This window comes from Phyllosticta citriasiana (assembly GCF_038021145.1).
Source record: "Phyllosticta citriasiana strain CBS 120426 chromosome Unknown IWZ02scaffold_2, whole genome shotgun sequence".
Lineage (NCBI taxonomy): Eukaryota > Fungi > Ascomycota > Dothideomycetes > Botryosphaeriales > Phyllostictaceae > Phyllosticta > Phyllosticta citriasiana.
This window is the reverse complement of record NW_027117279.1, coordinates 950,754-974,305: the sequence shown is the minus strand read 5'-3', so window position 1 is coordinate 974,305 and position 23,552 is coordinate 950,754. Positions and strand designations below refer to the sequence as shown.

The window sequence follows — 23,552 nt, the reverse complement described above, 5'->3', positions numbered from 1 at the left end:
CCAGCTCCGCCTTTGCGGAAGATATTTTGGAATCAAAAAGGACAAGGTCATCAAGGCCTATGACCGCATACAACTCCAACCTCACTCCAAGACAAGACAAGCTGTCACCAGTGCAAGTCCTTTCCCCACACATCCCGCACTTCTTCTACTTCGAAAAGCCTCACAAGATTCTTCGTAGCCTGCCGAGGATACGCCTCACCATTTTTGTCTGTAGATTGATCGATCGGAAACACACCCTGTCGAAATCTCCCACCCGTTGGCAGCAAACGGAACATGGATCAGGGTAGCTGCTATAAATAGGCCATTGTGAAAAAGGTCATTGGGGAACCAATGCGCCGAGAGTGGCGGAGGCTGCCTGGCCACGAATTTTTGCTTGCCGGTGACCATCAATTGCAGCTAGGTCCCCGTGTTGTCTGCAGTCATGAGACTGGGTTTTCACTGCGGCGATATGGTCTTGGGATTCAATCGATCGATGCGGCGCTGAGGGTTGGTTGGTATGTGGAGAGTCGGGAGAAATGGCCAGTTGGCATCCGCTGCGAATGAGCTGTGGAAAAGGCGATGGTCGATCAATATGATTATGTGGGAGTTTGTGGTTTTAAGAGGGGTGGAATGGGTATCTACAATGAAGAAAAGCAAAACAGCCAAAAAAGCATTACAGCCTCCCTACCTTATCCAAGTCAACAACGGCCTCCAACGGAAACAAAAGACGCCTTTTAGACCCAACCTCCCCTCATCCCCATCTACTATCCTCAAGCCCTCGGTCCGCCCTGATCCGCGTCAGGCCCAATATCCTCGACCTCAATATTGCCCTTGCTCGTCCGCTGCCTCTCCTGGTCTCCTTGAGTCTCCTGAATCTTGCCCTCAATCTGCTCCTTGGCCTGCGACACGCCGTCGCTGACCTTGTGCGCCTTGCTAATCGCCCACGCCTTGGCCTTGTTGATCTTGTCCGCGAGCCACGCCCACAAGCCGCCGGCTTTTTCTTTCCCCTCTCCCTCCTTCTCCTCTTCGCCTCCGACGTCTCCATTCAGTTGCTGGTCAGTAGCGCCCTGGCCGCCAGCGGGCGTCTCGATCGCAACGCCGGAGCCGACTTCGACCACCTCGAGGTCTGGCTCCGACACCTTGGGCGCCGCAGGGTCGGTGTGGAGCGCAATGATGGGCGTAGCTAGGCCGGCAATCGCTACGGTCTTACTTCCTTGCAAAGGAACTGGTGGGGAAGTCTGTGGAGGCGTTGGGGTGCTGGAGCCGGATTTGGGCGGGTCGTCGGGGCTCTCCTGCGACGGCGTGTCTGAGTGCAGGCCGACGGGCTTGAGAGGTAGGCGGAGGGTGCCGTTGTTGGGTTTGGGTTCGGCGCCGATGGTGTCGCAGATGATGTTGTAAAGCTCAATGTTTTCTGTTGATGGGAGGTTAGCAGACAATCGAATGATTAAAAAACTGGCAACTTACGGAAGGGCTCAAGCTTGCTACCAGGAGCGTGCGGGAAAGCGGGTCCCCTGGCGACGAATATGGCCCGCATAAGCGGATGCTCGTGATCGTAGCCGTGAAGGCCCTTTGGCTCGTATTGGGCGCCAGTGCGAAGGCCCTCCTCAACATCAAACTCCTCCTTGGTCACGATGGCCCAACCGGCCTTGGGTACAATCCAGAGCGGTGCAATCCGGTCATTCTGGTGGAAGTGGTATCTCTCTGGCATATCTTTGTCCTTGAGATAAACCTCAATGTTTGGGTTGTGCTTGGCCTTGTACTTGAGCTGATCGTAGATACTTTCGACTGCGTCAGGATTCTTGGGATGGAGACCATACAATGGCCACCCATCAATGTGCTCAATCATTGACGGGTCCACAAGATCCTCAAACTGAATGAGACGAGAAACATCTGTCGTGGCCATTCCGTGGTCCGAAACAACGACAACGTTGACGATCTCGGTAAGGTTGCGTTCTTCCAGACCGGAGAGTAGACCTGCAAGCATAGTATCCACATCGGTGATAGTCTGACGGATTTCAGTACTGTTGGGTCCATACTTGTGGCCATCGGAATCGACAACAGGTACGTAAGCCGCGATAAGCTGCGGACGTGGTTGATCTGGCGCAGCACGCTCGCTTTCGGGGCCTGGAAGGTCCAAGAATTGTAAAATTCTGTCGACCTTTACCGATAACACCTCGGACCCATTGTATTTGTCAATGTGAGCTGCTTGGAACTCTCCGACCTTGGCCTCGGAACCAGGCCACATGTGGATAGCGGTCCTAATCCCTTGCGCTTCGGCTGTGGCCCAGATAGGATCGCCTCCCCACCACTTGCTTTGCATGCTCACAGCCGTGTTGGTGTAGTAGAATTCCTCCTGCTGCTTCGGATCCCAAAAGGTGTTGCCAACGATTCCGTGGCTTTCTGGGTAGAGACCGGTCACCATGGTGTAGTGGTTGGGAAACGTAACACTCGGAAAACTGGGGAGCATGTACTGGGGCGAAATACCCGAGTCGATGAAAGATTGCAAAGTCGGCGTAAGTTTGCGCTGGAGAAAGTCGGCGCGAAAACCATCGAGGGATATCAAGATGGTCGTTGGTGCGAAGTGTGATGTGCCATTCCAACGCATTGGCTGCTCCTCGTAATGCTTGGTCGGACGGAAGCCTGAAATGCGATATGCAAAGAGGAAAAGGACAAGGAAAAGGAGAGCAACCGCAACATATAGCAAGGGTCGTATCCAACGCGAGGACAATGACTTCTGGAAATCGCGTTAGTTGAGTGCCAATCTGTCTCTGAGTTCCAGTGAATGGTACCTTGCGCCTCTCGCGGACATCACGCACTCTGTGCTTGTCGACCTCTGATGATTCCCTAGATGAAGAGCTTGACAAGCGCCCGCCTTCTTCCATGAGCCGACTGTATTCACCGGATCCGGGCCGTCGTCCGCGGGCTCCATCTCTCCTCGACTTACGTCTTTCGCGGTCGCTTCGGAACAGTTGTCGAAACCCTCCCTGCGGCGTGCTGTTGCTGCTCGCAATGAGATTTTCGCGCTCATCTTCCTCATGGAGAAGCTCCAGGTCCTCGCGACGAACTTCCGTCGAGGTCCTGTCCTTTTCCTCGTAGGCATCCTCCTCTTCCCCTTCGTACGCGGTGTCGCTGTCGGAGTTGGCGAGCATTGGCTGTGTGTCCTCGCCATCTTCGCGCTTCCTGCGCTCTTCCTTCTTTCGGCTACTGCGTGGCATGGTGGGGCTCGTTTTGGCTGTCTATGCAAACATATTCCAGCAGACAGGTGGAGTGGGAGTTGTCAGAAACAGCCCGCCGTTTTAAGATTCAGGACGCGGATGCCGCGGTTCCGTGCAGCGGGTTTGCCAGGATACTAAACTCACAGGGGCGAGTCAGACGCAGTTAGACGCGCTTGGAAGCTTTCAGTATGGAGGATAAAAACTGACTGTAGCCAATGCTGGGGCATGGTCACTCCTTAAGATTGCTGGCTCAACCTATCCAAGGTCAGGGCGTAGGTTGAGCCCTGGTGGTGTGCAGATCTATCGGCAACGACTTGTTGTCCGCAGCACCAGACACAGCGACATGAGACATGAGCACCCGGCCAAGCTACGTACGGATACCGCTCTCTCGCAACAACCGAACACCAGCACGCCTTTTTCAACCAGCCACCGCCATCTACTGCCTCGATCTCGCGGGATTGCGAATCCCAACCGATCATCATGTCCAGGGTCGACCTCATCTACCCGCCGTCAAACCTCCCACCCACCTCCGTCCTCCGCCTCTCGCAACTTGCTCCGCGCGTCCTAAGCAGCTCGCCGCAATCATCGCTACCATGGCCCCTCTCCCTCATCTTCAACACCGAGTCGCAGGAAGTCTGGGCAACGCATGAGAACCTCCTTCTTTGCTGCGTCCGCACCGGCGACGATCGAGCAGCGCGACAATGCCTCGAGCGATTAACAGCGCGATTCGGTGCCGAGAACCAAAGAGTGCAGGCGCTCAAGTTTCTCTATGAGAGTGCGACGGCAGTGGATGACAAGGCATTGCGTGGCGTGCTAGAAGAGGTAGAGAGGCTGGTCAGAGAAGATCCTACAAATCTCGTGCGTTTTAAACATCAAATCCGACGGGTGTGGCACTAATTGCGACATACAGCTGCTCCGGAAGCGCAGAGTAGCCATACTTCGCACTCTCAATCGCCCCGCCGAAGCAACTGCTGCCCTAGTTGATCTCTTGGACTTCTCTCCTACCGACGCCGAGTCTTGGGCGGAACTGTCCGACCTCTATCTGGCCCAAAACTTATATTCGCAAGCCATTTTCGCACTGGAGGAGGTTCTTCTCATTACCCCGTTCGCTTGGAACGTGCAAGCGCGCATGGGCGAGCTTCTTTACATCTCCGCAACTGCGACAGGCTCAAACGAAGGCAACTCACTGAAGAACCTCTGCGAGAGCGTGCGGAGATTCTGCCGCAGCATCGAGCTCTGCGACAATTATCTGCGAGGCTACTATGGCCTGAAGCTGGTGCGACCCCCAAGCCCCTCAACACCTGCATCGCAACTTTTACTGACAGCTGCTCAGACCACGAAGCATCTGCTGGAGGTCCTCCCACAAGCCTCCACAAAGCAAGCCGTTGCTGACCCGCAGTCCGGCGACCTCCCTCCGCCCACCACGGCCACGGTCGAAAAGCTGCACGAGCTGGCGACGGCCAAGCTTGCTGAGATAGTGCGCAGGAGCAATGCCAGGGAGTCTGGGTGGGACTATGACCAGGCGGAGGTGATAGCGGCTAGAGAGCTGCTCGACCGCGACAGCGCGGAAGTGACACGATGAGCGGGCGCGGATGGTCGCTGTGCTTTAAACTCAACTTTGATTCGCTCATGGGGATAGCATTCATGATGCATGGCGTCATCGGTATCCAGCGGATCCCATTATTTTGATCTTCAGTGAACGAATGGCCGGCGAAGGCTAGAGCGAATACTCGGGAGATCCCAGATATTGGAAAAAACAATAAGGGCTAAAGACTTGCAAAAGAAGAACGCTGACCAAGAGCACGCCTTTTCAATCTTTCAATATTCTGCAGAGAACGTCTGAAGTGCCCACGCTAGTCTTGAAGTTTCATTCCCACGTCACTTTCCCACAACTCCCATTACGAGCAATCACACAGGTCTTGAATTCACGTTACGCAGCTTGCGACATCCACTTAATGTCCGCTGAAACTTCGATGCGCAAAGCTTCAGAGTGCACTCAGCAAAGCACTTTACCTTCCTCTCTCCATAGCCATCTTCACGTGTCAAGTGACGTTCACATTGCCTTGCCGATGAGAGAGTAATGATGGAACCAAGTCCGGCCGAATCATACGTCGGCCCGTTATCAGATTCGGTTTGCTCTCTTTTGGGGCAACCCAGAAGAGGAAGCAGCGTCCCCAAGAAGCAAAACGTCTAGTATCACAAAACGCTATCATAAAACTCATCGAGCGGGGGGGAAAAAAGAGGAAGAAACGAAAAGGGGAGAGAAAAAAAGAGGAGCCGCCCGCGCATCAGTCAGTCCAGTCCGTCCGTCCGTCCGTCCGTCCGCAGTCCCATTTCCCAACAAGCAAGTAGCGCGCGTAAGAAAACAAAAGCCAGAATGTGTACTTCCGTTGCATGGCTTTCCCTTGTTTCCCACACCCGTGTGAACGCCCTCAGCCACGCGAACATTTCCCGGATTGCAAACCACTCCCCAAGCATCCAAACCCATGGGCCCTTGCGTTGTCAAATATAAGAAAGAAGGCGCTTAGTGGTGTGAAGAAAACAGTTGACGAATTGAAGAAAGGACGCAGCTCAAGCCCCGAGCGTCAAGGAGGCTCGACCACAATGAGTGCCACTCATCGACTGCCAACTTGGCTCTGCTGGCTGCCTTGAGCTTGCATACCGGGTGCCCTTGGACTCCCCTGGTGTCCGAGTTGGCCATGAGGATTTTGTGGCGTTGCACTCCTACTCTCGGGTCTCACGCTCCCAATACCCGGGCTACCTTGGCCACCCTGACCTGATTGTTGTTGTTGCTGTTGTTGTTGTTGTTGCTGCTGCGACTGTTGCTGTTGCTGTCGCTGCAACATTTGCTGCCGCATTTGCTGCTGGTAGACTTGATGTTGAGCATTGTTGGGGCTCACACTGACGCCACCAGTAGCAGGACCTGCGTGCTGCTGAAAGGGGCTCGGCGTCAAGTGCCCTGAGGCACTTGCTGCTGCACCAGCTCCAGTGGCACCGGCTGCAGCGTTCAACGCATTTTGGCGTGCTGAGGCCATCTTTTGAGAAATGCGTTCCGAAGCCATACGTGCCGCCGCCTCGGGTGTCAAGCTCGGATTTTGGACTTGAATCTCGTGCGTCAGATTGGTAATTTGGGGGACATGTCCACTGGATAGCGCCTGTGGAAGAGGACTTTGATTTGCGGCCGTCATTCGCGGTGATTCCGAAGAGCCTTGGATGCCATTCATCCTGGGGGTGGTGTTTGAGTTCGTGCCGTTCATCTTTGGAGCTCCAATGGAGGCCGCAAGCATGGAAGACGATTGCATATTGCCATTGATGGGCATTCCGGGCATGTTGTTGCCTTGCGCCATTTGTTGCTGTTGCTGTTGTATTTGAAGCCTCTGCTGATGAGTCATGTTATTGTAATTTTGTCTCTGCATCGCCATGCGCATATCCTGAGGCTGTTGAGGCTGAAGACGTTGTCCCTGCATGTTCATTTGCATTTGCGCCTGTGGCATGCCTTGGACGCCCATTTGCATGCCAGGAACGCCGTTGGCCATTCCCTGCATCTGGGCTGGAAGTGGGCGGCCTTGCATACCCATATTCGGATGTAGCTGCCCATTTTGCGCCCCTTGACCCATATTGGGTTGACCGTGAGCGTTGCTGGGCGTTCCATTGCGCTGCTGCGCGGGACCGCCAGACTGACCAGGCATCTGACCGGGCCGCGCCATGGCTTGCTAAGACGGGATCAGTTTGAGCAGGATGGGGACTCTGGAGTGGTTGGCTCACTCTTTGCGCCATGAGCATCTGTCGCCGCATCTCCTCTTGTCGCTCCTGCAGCTTCTGCTCACGGTCATACTTGAGTTTGGAAAACTCTTGAGGCGTGTAAACGCTGTTCTTGACTGGAGCAGCTTCATGAGCCTTGCGCATGGCAGCAGCTTTTGCGGCTGTTGTGGCATGATTAGCGAGATTCGGCCATGCGACGTGCTTTGAAACCTACCTTCCTGCTGCTTGTGAGCCGCAGTCTCGCGTTTGCGGGCTTGCTTCCTCATCGCATCAATCAAGGCCAAGTATCTGGTGCTTTTGCGTCTCTCAACGCGGATGGGCTGGGCAGTGCGGCGGCGCGGAGGATTCATCGGCTGGCCATTTTGTTGGGCTTGTTGTTGCTGGGCTGCTTGGTACTGTGCAGTCACGGTGCGGGCAGCAGCCTCCAATCTCGCGTGATACGTTCGGAAGTAAGGAGTCTTGCCCATTTCGCCTGGGAGGCCCTCAAGTTGCATCCAGCGTTCGAAACACTCCCAGGGCGAGCGACGCTCAGCACCAGCGGTGTACATGGATGACTGGGCCAAAGCCGTCGCCACAAGTGACCAGTTGAACTGGTACTCCTTCACGAGTGCCCGGAGCCGCTGGTCTTCATCCCAGAGCCACAGTGATGGAGATCTTGACTCGAAAAAGGCCGTAGACGGCATGGGAAATTCCGAAGGAGGCCTGAAAGCGTGTCCAGCATGTAGTCGGTCCCGCACATGTCGATTTTCTGGCAGGAACAGTGCAACGTCTGATTTTTCTGGAGGCAATCCAATCTTGGAGAAACGGAGGCTTGGCGTGGAAGCGTTCGATCGTTCTGAAGTTGTGCGCCTGTGAGTGTTCACCGCTTCCTCATCCTCTGAGTATTCGTAGCGGCTTCGCTTGCGCGGGGGTTCCGTGGACTGAGGCACAAATTTAGATGTCACGACCTTGGAGACTGGGATGATCTCCGCGTCTTGTTGTGTAGTATGGCCGACTATCTGAGGAGATTGAAGGCCCTCGAGTCTCGATTCGTACGAAGGAAGCTCCGAAAAGATTTTCTCGGCAGCAGGAGTGTGGTCAATTTTCGCAACCACGTTGTCATAGCCCATGGAAAAAACCGCAGCCGGCGGCAAGGACTCATGGGGATTCCATGGGAGCTCGTCTTCATCTAAGAAAGACTCACTTTCGGTCTCAGTCAATCCTGAAGCAACAAGTTCAGGAGGAGAGGGAATGTCATCCTCCATTTGACCAGGGGCTGGACGTTCGCGGCATGGGCGCTTGGCCTTTACTTGCAAAGAAGCACGCTTCTCTGGAGAAGCAGAGACCCAATCAGCGCACCACCACGCCATATTGCGGGCTGCGACCATCTTCCATTTCCTCTCTTCGCGAAAGTCGGTTCGCATCCATTTCATCTGGGCAAGAAGACTATCATAAAAAGAGGCAGGCCTAGCAGGCTCAGGCGACCTTTCCACCTGCCGGAGCGACCAGCGGTTGGCGTGTTGCAGAGTGTAGACCCGCTTGAGAATCTTGTAATCCTGCTGTTCACGTATGCTGGCATACTTGTTGGACGTCGTGTATGTCTTCGTGGCTCGTTCAAGGAGCTCGCGGCAAGAGTTGAAAGGTTGCGAATGAGCCTGGAAATCGAACATTCCAATTAGGTAGTCTTTGTCTGGGTCCTGCGATGCTCCTTGGAGCTCGGCCCAAGCCTTGTTTGTTGCCAAGCGATCCCTCATTGGCGTGTCGTGCTTCGCAAAAACGACCCCAGTATTCCTGCTCTTGGCTCTCATCCGATGCTCAGAATTGCGCGTCTTTGCAGTCGTCAATGATGACAGGCGTTCCATGGTCGATACACCCGCGCCACCACGTGCTTCTGATTGTGATGAGGGAGGTGCCATCGTAGGCTGTTGGCTTACTCCCCTAGATATGCGTACTTCCAGATTCTGGCTTGATTTCGGTTCATCGTCTGCCATGGTTGTGTCCGCAACAACAGGAGCAACTGAGATCCCTTGCCGCTCGGCGGCCTCGTTGCTGTCTCCTTGGCTTGGAGGCGTATTTTGAACAGCATTGTTGATCGATTCAGAAGGACCACTCCCTTTGCTCGCTTCCGGCGAAGGAGAGAGTGTCGCTTGTTTTTGGTCGTCCTCATGAAAGTCGCGCTGCGGAATCCTTGGCTCTAAGACAGTCTCGCATGCTTGCTTGGTAAGGTCGGAATCGGGATCCTTGGGACCGCTTGGTACGACATCTCGGACTTGTCTAATGGCCTGTTCCTCTTCAAGACGCAATTGAGCGTCTGGCGTGGCGTGCAGCTCATTCGGAGCTTCTTCTCCATGTGCTTCAGGAAATGGTGAACCCCTGGCGTCGATGTGCTCACTGCTTGGGGTCTTGCTCGCGACGGCTTGAAATGCAGTATCATGGGCGGAAACGTCATCATCTGGACTTGTCGCAGGAGAATGCTGTTCCGCTCGTGAAGTGTTGGCTGAGTGGGGACCGAAAGTGGATGACGGCGAAGAAGCGACTTCACCATTTCCATTTTCGCCTCCTACAGCAAGATGCTCGTCCTCTTTACTCGTCCGTAGTGCTGCCCGTTCTTGAGCGCGGTCGCGTATTCGTTGCTCTTGAACCTCCTTTGGTGGCAAGTGAATGGTCTTTGGTCTTCTGACGGGCTTCTCTTGCGCAACCGAGTCGATGCGATTGGGCGAAACATGGTCGAGAGGTGGGGCGACTGTCTGAGGATTTGCGGCGGGTCCATCGACTCCAGTCGTTGAATCTCGCAGAAGGTGCGCATTGGGTTTCTCCTGCTGAATTGCAGGCTCCGAAGGCGTGACGGGAGCGTGTTCCTCGTTGACAGCGGGCGGATTGGATTCGGGGTCGGGAGATTTGGGCGGGGTGCTTGGAGCAGGTGGTGAAGGCTTTTCAACATCCTTGGGTGGGACTGGGGACGCGACATCGACTGGCGTTGGTGCGTTTGCTACACGGTCTTTGGCGCTCTCCGGAATGTCATTGATGGGAGGTGGATTAGGTTGAGAGGGTGTAGGTGCCTCTTTGACTTGATGCTGAGGAGAAGGTTGTGTAGGCTTGGTTGGTGGTCGAAAGACAAGAGGAAGAGGAAGAGTTTCCTCTCGAAAGTAGCGACCTCTGGAGATGCTAATGAGCACCCACGATTCAAAGTCGATGCAAATGGCGCAATGGACAAAAGGCAATGCTTTTAACTTACTGAGCAATTTCATTTTCATCCAAAAAACTGGATTCGCGGGCATCAGGTGTCGGGGCAAGCTCAGTGGGTGGTGTTTGGCCTGAGTTTATACACGCGGTAATGGTGTAGAGCTCCCGAAGCTTGCGTTTCCGCGATTCCCTAGAGTTGCTGCACGACCCGCCCCAAGTCAGCGACTGAAATTGAGATAACTCGACAACGCACGATCGAAAAAACACGCGGAGCGATTTTTCTTTTTCGCATGAAAGCAGAGAATCGATGCATGGGGAAATCAATCATAAAAGGAGGGTTGTAACGTGACTTACAGTAACTCATGGCGTTTCGCTGCTTCCGCGCTCGAACGCAAGCTTTCTAGGGACATATGAGATGAATGCCCGATGGAACGACATCCGTCATGTGTATCAAGCGCCACGGCGAGGTTTTGTGGCCAAGAGTTGTGAGCAGGGTGATGGATTCTGGTTCTTGGTGAGGATCGTGATTGCCGGGCGACAAGTACTGGAGTTGTCGGCGAGGTCGGTGTCGCGCCGCCCAGGGCAGCGCATGTCCCGCCGGGTAAGGGCGCGTCGTTGACTCACCGCCCGCGGCAGAAAAGTTCCAGTTGCTGATTCTCGCCGTCTCAGTCTCCCACCGGCTAGCCCCAGTCGACAAAAACACCATCCTGCTCCAAAATCGAATATGGCAAAGAGGAAGCTGGACGCTGTTGACGATTCGTCGTCCAAGAAGCCTCACCGCGCCTCCGTCCCCGATGAACCCGTCACTCTGCAAATCGTCACCGGCTCCTACGAGCGCGTCCTGCACGGCCTCCTCGCAACCGTAGAGCCCAAGTCGACTACAAAAGACAAGCCCGCAACCTCGGTCAAGTTTGCTGATACATTTCTCTTCAACGCCCACGCCTCTGCCATCCGCTGCATTGCCCTCTCGCCGCCCTCCGAAGGCGCAGATCCTCACTCCCAAAAAGTCATCCTCGCCAGCGGCAGCACCGACGAGCGCATCAATCTCTACAACCTGTCGACTGCACCACCCCCCAAAAATGCGCAACCGTCGATACCCAGCCTTCACGGCACCGCCATTACCCAAAATCCCAAAAATCGAGAACTCGGAGCCCTGACGCACCACTCCGCGACCATTACCTGCCTCAAATTCCCCAGCCGCTCCAAACTATTCTCTGGCGCAGACGACAACACTGTTTCCATATCAAGGACACGCGATTGGACCATGCTTTCGAGCATCAAAGCCCCAATACCCAAAGCGCAGGGAAGGCCGAGCGGGGACACGGCCGCGCCAGGCGAGGTTCCATCTGGCATTAATGATTTTGCAGTGCATCCCAGTCAAAAGCTCATGATCAGCGTGAGCAAAGGAGAAAAATGCATGAGGCTGTGGAACGTCATGACCGGCAAGAAGGCCAGCGTTCTCACATTTGACCGCGACCTGTTGCAAAATGTGGGCGAGGGTAGGTGGTCAACGGGCGAGGGGCGCAAGCTCGAATGGGACCCCGAAGGCGAAGAATGGGTGGTAGCTTTTGAGCGCGGCTTCGTCATATATGGTCTCGTAAGTCACCAACCCTGCCGAGATTCCCAAATTTACCCCCCTCTCCCCAGCGAAAACATGGGCACGCACCAGAAATGCTAACCAACTACGTCTCAGGATTCGCGCCCTAAAGCCCAAACCCTTCCCCGCCCAATGACGAAGCTCCACCAACTGCACTACGTTCCCAACCTCCCGTCGTCTGCTGGTCCCGTCCTTGCGGTCTCGACCGAAGACGGCCGCATTCTCTTTTACTCTTCCGCCTCCACCGTCACCCCCGCCGCCTCTTCAGACGCCGTCAAGAAGGGTCGCGAAGCACCAGTACCAAGTTGCAGGCTCCTTGCACAGCTTGGCGGTCGCGCTGCAGGGCTCACTAGCCGCATCAAGGATTTTGAAATTCTCCCCGTGGCGGAGGGCGCTGATCGGTACTTCATCATTACGGGCTGTAGTGATGGTGCAGTGCGAGTGTGGCGTCTGAATGGAGAGGATTTGCTGTCTGAGTTTGAGGAAAAGAACGAGGCGAGCGATGCCGCAAAAGAGAAGGGGTCGAACGTCAGCAACACGCTGGCGGCGAAGCAGGTCGGCGAGCTCCTAGGCGCGCACGAGGGCGGCAACCGTATTACGTGTCTGAAGGCCTTTGTCATGACAGGCGCGCCGGACGAGGAGGCAGATGCCAATGGAGGAGCAAAGGAAGAGGAGGACGAAACCTCAAGCAGCGACGACAGCGACAGCGAGTAATTCCACCTGCATCAGCATTGGCATCGCTAAGCTACAGCATTGCGATTCTTCTTGTCGATATTCTTTGGCCCTCGATCTTGAAAAAGCGCGTGTTTGAGCGAGTTTCTGTCATAGCCTTTCGCGCGGCAACTAACGATACCCTCGTTCTCATGTAGTTTCATTCATCTGACGCAGCACCCTTTTCATCCCAACTTTTGTGCGCCTCACTTCCTGGTTCCAAGATTGCAGCGTTTTGAGACTCACTGAGACGACAGTATAATAAACTGTTTCGACAAAGGCGTACGGCGTCATTGCGCTGCACGCCACCGGGCAACTACTTCAGAACATTGCAGTATCGCTGGAAGCGGGCGCCGTTAGAGGGAGGACCTCCCTTCTCAACAAAAAGCCACAAAATCTCCCTCTTGAGATGGTGGATCAAGTGAGACGACGTTCTCAAGGCGCAAGCCGTGTAAATTTCCCTCGACATGTACTTCTTTTACCTCTGTAGCTCTTGTAAATACGCTCAAAGAAGCCACCACCTACGACGCCTTGGTATCTCATAGCAGCAGCAGCAAAATAAACTAAAAGCTTTTCACTTTCGCATAACCGACAGCCTGTCAAACTCGGCTATACGGTGAAGCTAACACCCCACCTACTCTCCTTCCAGTTGCTGGTGCGAAACCAACCTATCACGCGGACCTTCTCTCCCATACCTACCTACCTAATTTTTCTCTGGGCTGAGCTAACGCGTGTGGCGACCTTTCTACGTACGGCCCGCCGACAGGCGTGTGCAGGGTGAAGTAGGCAGACAACACAATCAAGTAAAATAAGTTGATTGGTTGGTTGGGTTGGTCGGTCAGTGGGTAGCCAGTCACCAATCCGATCCAAGATGGGTCGGGTTGCTTTCGTTCGGTCCAAGATATCTTAATTGCTGGTAGCCAGACTGACTAGCAGGGGAGGAGGAGGGGGTCGCGCGACTACGATGTCTCATCAGTCAGACGCACTCTAGGCACGCGTTTACCATCACTAGGATTTTTTTCTTCTTTTTTTTTTCTTCTTTTTTTTTAATTTCTCTTTGCGGAAGCGCGGTTGCCACCAACCATTTATTTCCTTGATCGTGCATGTGTGGGTGAAGCGAGAGCATGCATGGTGCCCTGGGGCGCTTTGACGACGAACGCTTGCGACCACACATCAATCATATCGAGTTGCTCCTACTACTAAGGCTCAAAAAAGTGGACGGGACGTACGAGACCACCACCACCACCAGCCCCTCACATTTTCGGTCTTGAAACTCAAAAGCTTATATGACGAGGTTCTTCAACCTATACTCTATAGAGGTATTCTAGCCGCGCAAATTCGCCCTCTCATCAATCTTGCTCGTACGCCTCCTCCTTCGTTATATGATCCAATCCAAGGCTATGGTCCCAGTCAAGAAAAAATCTTCAACAACACAGCAGTAGGAGATCGTGACAAGAGGAAGGAAAAGGCGTTTGTACAGAGTCTGTCTATATGTAAGAGAGAGCAATGGTCGTCATGATGATAAGTGTGTCCAAAGAGCGTCAACAAGGTAAAGAAACGGGTGTCAAATTTGATGAGTAATTGAATCGAGCGTTCAATTACTTTGAATCGCAATATCCAGGAGCTTTGACGTTGTCGCCGCCGATCCAATTGCTGATCGTGAGAGCAGAGGTGTAGGCCATGACGATGATGCCAAAGATGCAGAGAAAGACGTCGCTGAAGCGTTGCCAGAAAGTGCGAGATACGGCGCGGTAGTGCAACAAGGGCTGCGTCATCTGTTAGATTCTTGTCCAGGTTCGCAAGATTTTGATGGGTGATAGGATGGCTTACCGGATAAATGTACACCAATGGCACGCACGCAAAGCTTCCAACCAGAGCAACGAACTTATCCAAATCTCCGGCACCGACCCACGCAATCAAGGCGCAGGCAAAGACCATGCAGAAGCGGAAGATGTTCTTTTTCCACTTAATCCAAGGGTTGAATTTGCCAGTCTTACTGAAAAGTTGCTGAGAACTGATCTCTATGGCTGGGAAGATTTGCAGCGGAGTCGACAACAAGATGGCCAGGGAGTATATGAATTGCACGCCATTGACGAACTTGTTGTCCTGTGGCATGTTGAGGATGATGACAGTCTTGGTCTTGGAGCCAAAAGCCGCATATGACAGAGCGCCCATGCTGACGAAGATGACGGTGATAATGACCATGACGATAGCGAGGACGCGCGGGAACTTGGCGGGGTGCTTCATGCTGGATTGGATAGGAATGATCAGGCCGATGCCTTCGAAAGTGAAGATTGCGGTGCCGATGAAGAGAGTCCAGCTGTTTGGATTGAAGTTCCTAATATCGGCCATCCCATGCTGGGCAGCAAGGGTCAGGATATCATAGTAGTACAAGTAAACCAGGCCGAGAACGATGAATGCATCTGCGACCAGGGCGAGTTTTTGGATGTGGTTAATGTTGCGGTACAGCGACAAAGGAAGGAAGATGACCATTTGCATCAGGATCATCCACTTGATGTCGATGAAGGTCTTGCATTTGGAGACAGCTTCAATGAATGCCTGGAGGTTTTCGGACACGAAAACAATGTATGCCGAGGAGAAACCGATTTGGCTGACCACAAGGGAAATGTTGATCAGGTTGCGCATCCACTTGCCGTACAGGTGGTAGCCCATGTCTCCAAAGGATGCGTGCACGTACAAGCGAGTCGTGGTAAGCAGCACAAAGCAGTAATAGCTGAGCGCTGAGACAAAGAGCAGAACGAGGTTGCTGAAGAGCATACCACCGTTGAGAAAAGCTCTGGGCAAGAAGAGAACGCCTGTACCAACGAAAGACTTGAGAAGCAACATGGCCGCGCCAGAGGGACTGCCTTTGCCCGAAGACCTCTCCTTTTTTCTTCTCCGCTTCTGGCCCGGCGCCAGAAGCGCACTGTGCTCGGTTGGACGTTCTCCCTCGTCGCTGGACTCACCAGCAGATCCTTCGTAGTTGTCGGACGAGAAGTATTCGTCGGGCCCCAGCGCTTCATCGTCCTCTTCAAGCTCCTCACCAGCAAAGTGACCATAGAGACTCAGGAATTCGATGAAGTTGTTGGTGAAAACTTGAGGGTTCTGCGTCGCTTGCCGGCTAACGCCATTCGAAGGCCCGGATGGACCAGGAGAGGTGCTATCTGCGGTCCTGCGAATGTAGTTTCTTCGAAACCCACCTGGTTGTTTGATGGTCTCAATATCCAGAGCCTGGTCTCTCGGCTTGGGACGCGCTGCATGGAAGCTGCGACTTCTGCGGGTATGGCCGCGAGCTTCGGCTTCTTGCTGTTCTGTCCAGCGGTAGATTTGCCGGTGGATATCTCCTCCTTGAAGCTGCAGGCTACTGAAATCTTCATCGTCGACTGCGTCGTCATCATAGTCCGAGCCCTGCATGGCACTGCGCTTCGGTGATCCATAAACACCGGCAAGATTTGTGCCTGAGCCCCCGCCCCCAACCAAGTGTCTCCTTACGATTTCATGATCCTCTAGACGTGCGCCTGGGCTTCCGCCTTTTCCAGAACCCAGAGATCCATAATTTTCCTTGGGCAGACGGGCGGCTTGGTCGAGCGCTGGGGAAACGGAGCGGAGCGGAGGGGTGATGTTGCGGGGAGGTGTTCCCCCACTGTAGGAGCTCTTCAAGGCGTTGGCCAAAGCTGATTCTCCCGGTCCTCTGTATGACGACTTGCCGCTCTCCAGGCCGGGGAGGGGAGTGCGCGATTCTGTCGCATCGTCGGTTTGCAACTGCTGGGGAACCGGTACCTGGCGAACGGGCGGAGTGCCGACAGAGGGGATGGGTGAACCAAGGCGAGCCATCGAGTTGGCTCTCGACGGCGAGCCATCTGGCTGGAGATGATCTCTCGTGTCCGACGAGTTGGGCGCAGGGACCGGGCGCGGCTTGGAGTCTTCGGAGCGCTGTTCAGACATGGCTTGCGGGATTTTTGAGCGACTGCAGGCGAGTTGTACGCAGATGATGCAGTATCAGCCGGACGAGGGAAGGCCGGTTTGAGCCTGGGAGCTCGGCGGGCGGCGGCAGTTGCGGGAGGGGCTAAGAGGAGCGGCAGAGGCACGCCGCAGCGAGACGGGGAGCTGTAGAAGGAATCAGAGATGATGATGGCGCAAGAAGAGGTTGAAGGGAGGTGGGAGAGAGTTGCGGCGAAGAAACATGGCATGCAGCGCAGCGTTGAGCATGGGATGGGATGCCTCGTCGACAACCGCCAGGCAAGTCATGTCCGTGATTTAACGGGGCCTCTGATTCGCTGCCAGAGCCAAAGGCCTGGACTTCTTGCCGCTACTACTACCACTACTACGACCACAAAACACCGCTCCACCACCATCAATCCTGCACATCCCTTGGAGTTTGCCCGTTGCCATCAAAAAAATGACTGCGGCCAACGTCACTACCCGTCGCCGCTGTCTTTTGTCGGCCTGTTGCGCCCACCTTGACGCTCCTTGCTAACACCAACTCAACTCACTTTCCGTCACTGGACCGCCATGTCCTCTCGCATGCCTCCCAAGTCCCACTCCAACTTCGCCACAAAGTCCGCACAGGACTCCACCAAACAGCTTGCGCGCCGCTGGTCCATCTACTCCATCCAGCAGTCTGCCGAGACTGACCCTCTGTTGGCCCCTCCGCGAACACCGAGGAATGCTTCACGTGCAAGCAGCACCGGCTGGACCTCCTTCTTTTCCAATCTTTTTGGCACCTCCAGGAACGCCGCTCCGGCCAGTCGAGCAACGTCGCGGGCACCCTCGATCGCACCGTCGATAGAACCCACTGGGAGAAGGAGGCGCCATGTCCGCAATGTTCCCTCCCGCTCCTCCGGGAAGCGCTCCGTCTTGAATGCAGAGGCTACCACTTCTGAAAAACTTGGCACCTTTGCCGGAGTCTTCGTTCCCACCACCTTGAACGTCTTGAGTATATTGATGTTCCTCCGTTTTGGATTCATCCTCGGACAAAGCGGTTTATTGGGCATGATGGGTAAGTCTAGGAAACCCGCATGTCCTGCTTTGTCTTTCGTCAAATTTACTGCCTCAGCCATTATTGTATCAAACAACAACGCCAAGACTGAACACCTTGCCTCATTTATGCTTGTTTGACTGGGAGCCATGGCTTGCCGTGTTCCCGTCGGTTTTGCATGTTTTTGCCCTGTCTGCTCTGATTCCAAATGTCACCTATAAGTGATGCTGATTGACTGGCAGGTATGCTCATTGCCTGTTACGCTATCAATCTCTTGACAACCTTGTCCATATCTGCCATTGCAACCAATGGTACAGTCCGCGGCGGTGGTGCCTACTACCTGATATCTCGTAGCCTGGGTCCCGAGTTTGGAGGCTCAATTGGCGTTGTCTTCTACCTAGGCTTCGTTCTCAACACAGGCATGAATGCCGTTGGTCTGATCACCTGCTTCACGGACAACTTTGGCTCTTCAACGGGAACTCTGGCGCACTGGTTACCAGAGGGATTCTGGTGGCAGTATCTGTGGTCAACAGTCGTCCTGGTTGTATGCACTGCAATCTGCTTGGCAGGAAGCGGACTATTTGCCCGGTGCAGCAACGGGCTCCTCGTAGTTCTCCTTGTTGCGACATTTAGCATCCCTGTTTCTGCCATAGCTCGTGCCCCTTTTGAGAGCAAAAGATTTGGCATAGAGTTCACCGGATTGAGCCTCAACACTCTAAAGGGCAACATACTGCCACACCTGACTTCTGGGGCGGACGGCAGCCAGCTGAAAGGAAGAGAAACATGGCAAGACTTGTTCGGGATTCTCTTCCCTGCGACTGGAGGTATTTTCGCGTAAGTTTCCTTGGGAAATCATTTTCGCTTTGACTTAACATCGCAGGGGCGCATCCATGTCGGGTGATCTGAAAAACCCTAGCCAGTCGATCCCAAAGGGGACGCTTCACGGTCTTGCCTTGACATTTTTTACATATACAGTGGTGATTCTGGCTATGGCGGCGAGCATCACAAGAGCGTCCCTATATCATAATGCCAATGTCATCCAGCTGGTAAGTGGGTCAATCCATCTTCACCAATGATTTTTGCTAATTGTAGACCAACGTTTCCGACGTCCTGATACTACTGGGAGAGGTTGCTTCAACCTTCTTCTCTACCTTGATGGGCGTCATCGGTTCAGCTAAACTTCTCCAAGCCCTCGCGCGGGACAAGCTAATTCCTGGGTTCTCGGTATTCGGAAAGGGCACCAAGGGTGCTGATGAACCCATTTATGCCATCATTATTACTTATGCCCTCTCTCAAGTCGTCATGCTCGCAGACATCAATCAGATCGCCGCGTTTGTTACCATGACTTATCTCATGACTTTCATGGTAACAAACTTGGCCTGCTTCCTGTTGAAGATTGCTTCGGCGCCCAACTTCCGGCCATCATTCCACTACTTCAATTGGTGGACTGCTGCGATAGGCACTGTGATCAGTGGGGTCACCATGTTCTTCGTCGACGGCTTTTCGGCTACGATATGTTTCATAATCCTCACATTCATCTTCCTGCTCATCCACTACACGACTCCGCCGAAGCCATGGGGCGACGTCAGCCAAAGCCTCATTTACCACCAAGTCCGGAAGTATCTCCTGCGCCTCCGACAGGAACACGTCAAGTTCTGGCGACCTCAGATCCTGCTCTTCATCAATGACCCGCGTAGGCAGTACAAGTTGATTCAGTTTTGCAACTCGATCAAAAAGGGAGGACTTTTCGTTCTCGGCCATGTAATCGTTACCAACGATTTTGCTGGAGCTGTCCCTGAGGCGAAAGCACAGCAGACGGCCTGGAAGAAATACATCGACTTTTCCAGGATCAAGGCATTCATCAATGTCGTAGTATCCCCGGACATTGAATGGGGAACACGAAACGTAGTTCTTAGCGCAGGCTTGGGGGGCATGAAGCCAAACATGGTCGTCCTAGGATTTTTCAATCTCAACGACCTTCGGACGCATCCTCTGGCGAAGCGTTGCTCCTCAGCAGTCGCATCTCGGCACAACAATCCACCAGAGAACAGCTTGAAGCCGAAGAGCAAAAGGAAGCAAGCTGAAGAGAGCAAATTCAAGGGAACACTACCAACCGATGCTATTCGGAAAGAATCAGCCGTCACGCCTCGCAGCTACGTCACCATTCTTGAGGACTTGCTCTTGCGGTTACAAATGAACGTCGCTATAGCCAAGGGCTTTCAAGACTTGGATCTACCATTTCCAAGGCCGTCGACTGTCGAAAAGTGCCTTGAAATGCTGCATATGCGAGAATCCGAAGAAGACGAAAACACAACCAAGAATATTGACTTGTGGCCAATCCAGATGGCAGCAGAGATTGCAGCCGCTGGTACAGAGAGCTCTTCAAGCGTCTTGACAACCAACTTTGATACTTACACCCTGATTTTGCAGCTTGGGTGTATATTAAGCACTGTGCCCTCCTGGCAGCGGGCCTACAACCTCCGTGTTGCCGTCTTCGTCGAGTACGAGTCTGATGTCGATGAAGAGCGACGCCGCGTAGCCACCCTGCTCGCGGACCTCAGAATCGAAGCAGAAGTGCTAGTGTTTTGGCTTGCCTCTGGAAACCTTCAAACGTACGAGATCATTGTCAACGGAAGTGTGTCTCCCGAGCATTCCGAGGTTCGCAGGGAAGTTGAAGAGTCTCTCAAGGACGAATTCTGGTGGGAAGATGTGCAACATCTTCGCCACAGCCAAAGAGAACCGGCTACACCTCAAGAAGAACTCTCGCGTCTCGAGGGGTTTCTGGAAAGCGCAAACAACTGGCCTGGGACTTCTTTCCTACAAGGAGACCGCGATACCAGACTAAAGAGATTCGCAGACTTGAAAAAGGCACTGAAGACAAGACGCAGGACAAGCATGAGAAGCTTGAGGAAATTTGGAGTCAACTTGAACATGCGCACGCACAGGCTGGACTTGGCCGGCGCAGAGTATGCGAGCGAGGATGCATTGACATCAAGTTCGAGCTCTGATGTTGAGGACGAAATTGCCGTTGCCGATACCGACAGTGAGCCTGACGAAGTTGCAAGTGAAAACGATGTCGACGGAATCGAGACTTGGAGCTCAGAAGAAGAGGACTTGTTGCCACTGCGACGAGCGATCAGCGACCAAAAAGACACCAGAAACTTGGGGATGCCGAGAAAAGTCGTTGGTCGGGGTACTATGCCACCGCAGCGAGCCATGCCGGGAACTGAGAACCAATATCCGCAACAAGCAGGCCCATCCAGCAATTTATCCAAGGGCGTTGGACACGCTTCCGATGCTGCCGTTCGCGAACAAATCATTTCCAAATTCACCTCTCACAAGCTACCAGAAACGCAAGTAGCCGCCGATGAGACAACTGGCCCGTCGATTATGTTTGCTGAACCACCTACGCCCGAAGACCAGCGCCTAAGAGCCTCCATCTATGCTCGCGGGTCTTCGCCTGCCCGTGGCGCTGGAATGTCTGGCTATCAAGCCGAGGGCTCTGCGGGAGAGTCTTCCCAGTCGCAAACGGGAACCAAGACTTCTCCGATGCATAGCCGCAACGACAGCCGCAGTCAGGGCCAGAGCGTAAATGAAAGCTTAGTCTTACCTCCAGCAGGCATACCGCCCGTTGGAACAGCAGCTGCTTTACCCTTGTCGTTCAACGACTTGCCATGTCGGGCGCAACACTTGATTTTGAACGAGCTGATCAAGCGGGAGAGTGGAGACGGGGAAACCGCCGTGGTGTTTACTACGCTGCCGAGCCCCGTCGAGGGGACATGCGAGAGCGAAGAGTCCTCGATACAATATCTGAGCGATCTCGAGGTGTTGTGCGATGGGCTGCCGCCGGTTGTACTGGTCCACAGCAACAGCCTGACTGTGACCATGAATTTGTAGAGGGCGGCGTCAGATGGGAGCGAGGAGGGAAATGCAGACATTAGATTGGCACAATCCTGGAGTTTTCTTTTGCATTTTCGTTAAAAGCATGGAATGAAACCCAGCCTCTCGTTGAAATTTGGTTCTGTCTACCTGTCACGTCTTTCCTCTACTCGTCGACGAGCTACTATTGCGGTCAAAACTGCGTTCGAAGTCATCGTGATATGTGTCAATACAAGAGGAAGGCTTGCCAGCACAGTCTTCAATCTCGGCAGCGACTCAATCCTCCACAGTCCTAGAAAGGCTTGAAGTACCGAATTAAGCGTCGTCTGCCCGGCTTCAAGGTGCGGGACGGGCTTGAAGGACCGATCAATTGTCGTCTGTCCGTCCTTTAGCACCATCTCTGCCGTCCAAAAAGCGTCTCCCGTCTCCAGTGTCATCTTTGCCACGGCATCCGCAGGTGAGAGACCCTCCACGCAACGCACGCACAAGTCAAGGAACGCGCGCCTGGCAGCAATCATCCTGCTCTCTTCCGGAAGCGGCTCCTCCCCATCTCCTGCTTTCTCAAACGCGTCGATGGCATCGAGGGCCATTTCAAAATTGGAAGTCGGGATCTTCGCCGGGCAGCACGGTGAGGAGCGCGTGGTATCTGGCCCTGGAGCACGAATCTAGATCGCAATCGCAAAGTGCTTGCTCGGCCAGGCCGCGCGCGATGTAAAGGTGTCCGTCTGCGACTGCCTCGTCGATCTGAGGTTTGTGTTTTGTTAGCTGACTGTCCGTCTCTCTGAAGAAAAGTCTCGCGTTACGTACGGCTGCTTCCTGGGATTCTTTGAAAGCTCCGATGGTGTTTGAGGGCAAGAGAAGACCGAGAGCTCGCATGCATGTGCAACGGCACATTAGAGGACATGTTTGCGCCCAAGAGAGACGTGGTTCAAGGTTTCAATCGTTGAAGCGGAAGAGGATTGGCGACTCAGATAGCTTGGTCCAGTGTCACGTTGGAAAAGCTCGACACTGTCCATGTTCTGTTTATTTACACTCCCACAGAAGATGTGTGTCTTATGGTAAGCGGGCTTACCAGTGACTGCCTCAAGGGGTGCACATTAACGCACAGCTACACTATTTTACGAGGTGGCCTGCTGAGTAGCAAGGTCTCATTCACTTGCTATCGGCAGTCCGTCATGCACCTCTACATCTTTGCGAAGTCAAGACCTCATTCACAAAATCTTCTGTTGGTTCTTTCCCGGCCCTTTGACCAAGTGGTTCCGATGCTGTCCATTTCTTTGATCTTGCAGCTCCCGTCTATGCGACTTGTACCACTCGCGACTCCATTCTTTCTCTTGGAAACAATGTCTATGGTTCAAGAAATAGATAGAAGACCGCGGAGTGAATACAAACTGCGTTTTTGTAATAGTTATCCATAAATCATTCGCTTTGGCTTAAAGATGCGTGAGGAGGTCCATTTTGGACGAGCTCCAAGATTTTCAAATGGTGGGTAGACAAACCTAATTCTGACTGATGAGATTTTGAGTTGATGGTTTCTGATGATTAGTGACAATCCACAGCTCGATCACTATTACGAATTTCAAATATGAAGTATTGATGGGAGGTTTTTGAGGACCGGAGATTGCGAAAAATCGGTAGAGATTGAGACACGGGTCCTCCAAAGCATCGAATCGAAAAGTAAATACACATCATCAAACTTCCACCATCCCCAATCTTTACGGCCAATCATTCCACCACAGACTGCGAACGCCCCCGCCAGCCGGGAAGAGACTCCACCTCATTCCCACGCGTCACTCACATTTCATTCGGCGCCAGGGAGATGCGGTACAACAGAGGAGCAAAAAAGTCAATACAAGTCAACCGCCTGACGCGCACGCACTCGCGCATCAGAACCGCCAACCTTAACTCTTTTTTCGGCCCCTCCCACCGACCGCGTCGTCTTCTCAACCGCGTGCTTGATACGAAAAATAATGCAAGCCATCTGTCTCCTTTCGATCGGAGACAAGCAAAAGAGCGACGGAGGGGTGTAGGTTGTCATGCAGAAGAGGAGGGGGAGATAGGGGTCGGCCAAGCTTTCAATGCAAACAGGCAAGGGGGCCCAGGATGTGAAGATGCTGTGAGCTTGGTTTGTATGAGACTATTTGGCTCAAAGACGGCGGTGGCTGCTGATGGCAAATCAGTCACGATTTCGATCAGCCTTTCGTAACGAAAGCAGTGTGTGGTGTTTGGGATCTGTCGAATCTTGTCTTCTCGCGGCATCTGTCTCGGT

General features: G+C 53.6%; 6 protein-coding genes across 6 annotated transcripts; 3 read left to right on the top strand and 3 right to left on the bottom strand.

Annotated features, from left to right (window-relative positions):
• Positions 1 to 749: 749 nt before the first annotated feature.
• IWZ02DRAFT_371067 (nucleotide pyrophosphatase family protein) lies at positions 750 to 3,128 on the bottom strand (the record flags this gene model as incomplete). The annotated part of the gene is made up of 3 exons (XM_066764538.1): positions 750 to 1,390; positions 1,444 to 2,713; positions 2,769 to 3,128. 3 exons carry the CDS (start codon positions 3,126 to 3,128, stop codon positions 750 to 752), a joined length of 2,271 nt encoding a protein of 756 aa, XP_066626076.1.
• A 247-nt stretch (positions 3,129 to 3,375) lies between these two features.
• Positions 3,376 to 5,222, top strand: IWZ02DRAFT_127930 (uncharacterized protein). The gene is made up of 3 exons (XM_066761589.1): positions 3,376 to 4,052; positions 4,105 to 4,470; positions 4,528 to 5,222. The coding sequence occupies exons 1-3, from the start codon at positions 3,675 to 3,677 to the stop codon at positions 4,774 to 4,776; spliced, it is 993 nt and encodes a 330-aa protein (XP_066626075.1). The 5' UTR covers positions 3,376 to 3,674; the 3' UTR covers positions 4,777 to 5,222.
• Positions 5,223 to 5,612: 390 nt separating this feature from the next.
• On the bottom strand, positions 5,613 to 10,677 carry IWZ02DRAFT_127915 (uncharacterized protein). Its single transcript, XM_066761588.1, has 5 exons — positions 10,473 to 10,677; positions 10,171 to 10,317; positions 7,171 to 10,091; positions 6,960 to 7,117; positions 5,613 to 6,907 (listed from the first exon to the last, which is right to left on the bottom strand). Exons 1-5 carry the CDS (start codon positions 10,526 to 10,528, stop codon positions 5,810 to 5,812), a joined length of 4,380 nt encoding a protein of 1,459 aa, XP_066626074.1. The 5' UTR covers positions 10,529 to 10,677; the 3' UTR covers positions 5,613 to 5,809.
• A 111-nt stretch (positions 10,678 to 10,788) lies between these two features.
• On the top strand, positions 10,789 to 12,645 carry IWZ02DRAFT_127907 (WD40-repeat-containing domain protein). The gene is made up of 2 exons (XM_066761587.1): positions 10,789 to 11,715; positions 11,812 to 12,645. The coding sequence occupies exons 1-2, from the start codon at positions 10,843 to 10,845 to the stop codon at positions 12,427 to 12,429; spliced, it is 1,491 nt and encodes a 496-aa protein (XP_066626073.1). The 5' UTR covers positions 10,789 to 10,842; the 3' UTR covers positions 12,430 to 12,645.
• Positions 12,646 to 14,024: 1,379 nt separating this feature from the next.
• On the bottom strand, positions 14,025 to 16,371 carry IWZ02DRAFT_370575 (transmembrane amino acid transporter protein-domain-containing protein; the record flags this gene model as incomplete). Its single annotated transcript, XM_066764510.1, has 2 exons — positions 14,025 to 14,192; positions 14,257 to 16,371. The coding sequence occupies 2 exons, from the start codon at positions 16,369 to 16,371 to the stop codon at positions 14,025 to 14,027; spliced, it is 2,283 nt and encodes a 760-aa protein (XP_066626072.1).
• An 872-nt stretch (positions 16,372 to 17,243) lies between these two features.
• IWZ02DRAFT_127877 (amino acid permease-domain-containing protein) lies at positions 17,244 to 21,365 on the top strand. The gene is made up of 4 exons (XM_066761586.1): positions 17,244 to 17,595; positions 17,647 to 18,238; positions 18,285 to 18,450; positions 18,497 to 21,365. The coding sequence occupies exons 1-4, from the start codon at positions 17,583 to 17,585 to the stop codon at positions 21,299 to 21,301; spliced, it is 3,576 nt and encodes a 1,191-aa protein (XP_066626071.1). The 5' UTR covers positions 17,244 to 17,582; the 3' UTR covers positions 21,302 to 21,365.
• The last annotated feature ends 2,187 nt before the right edge of the window (positions 21,366 to 23,552 follow it).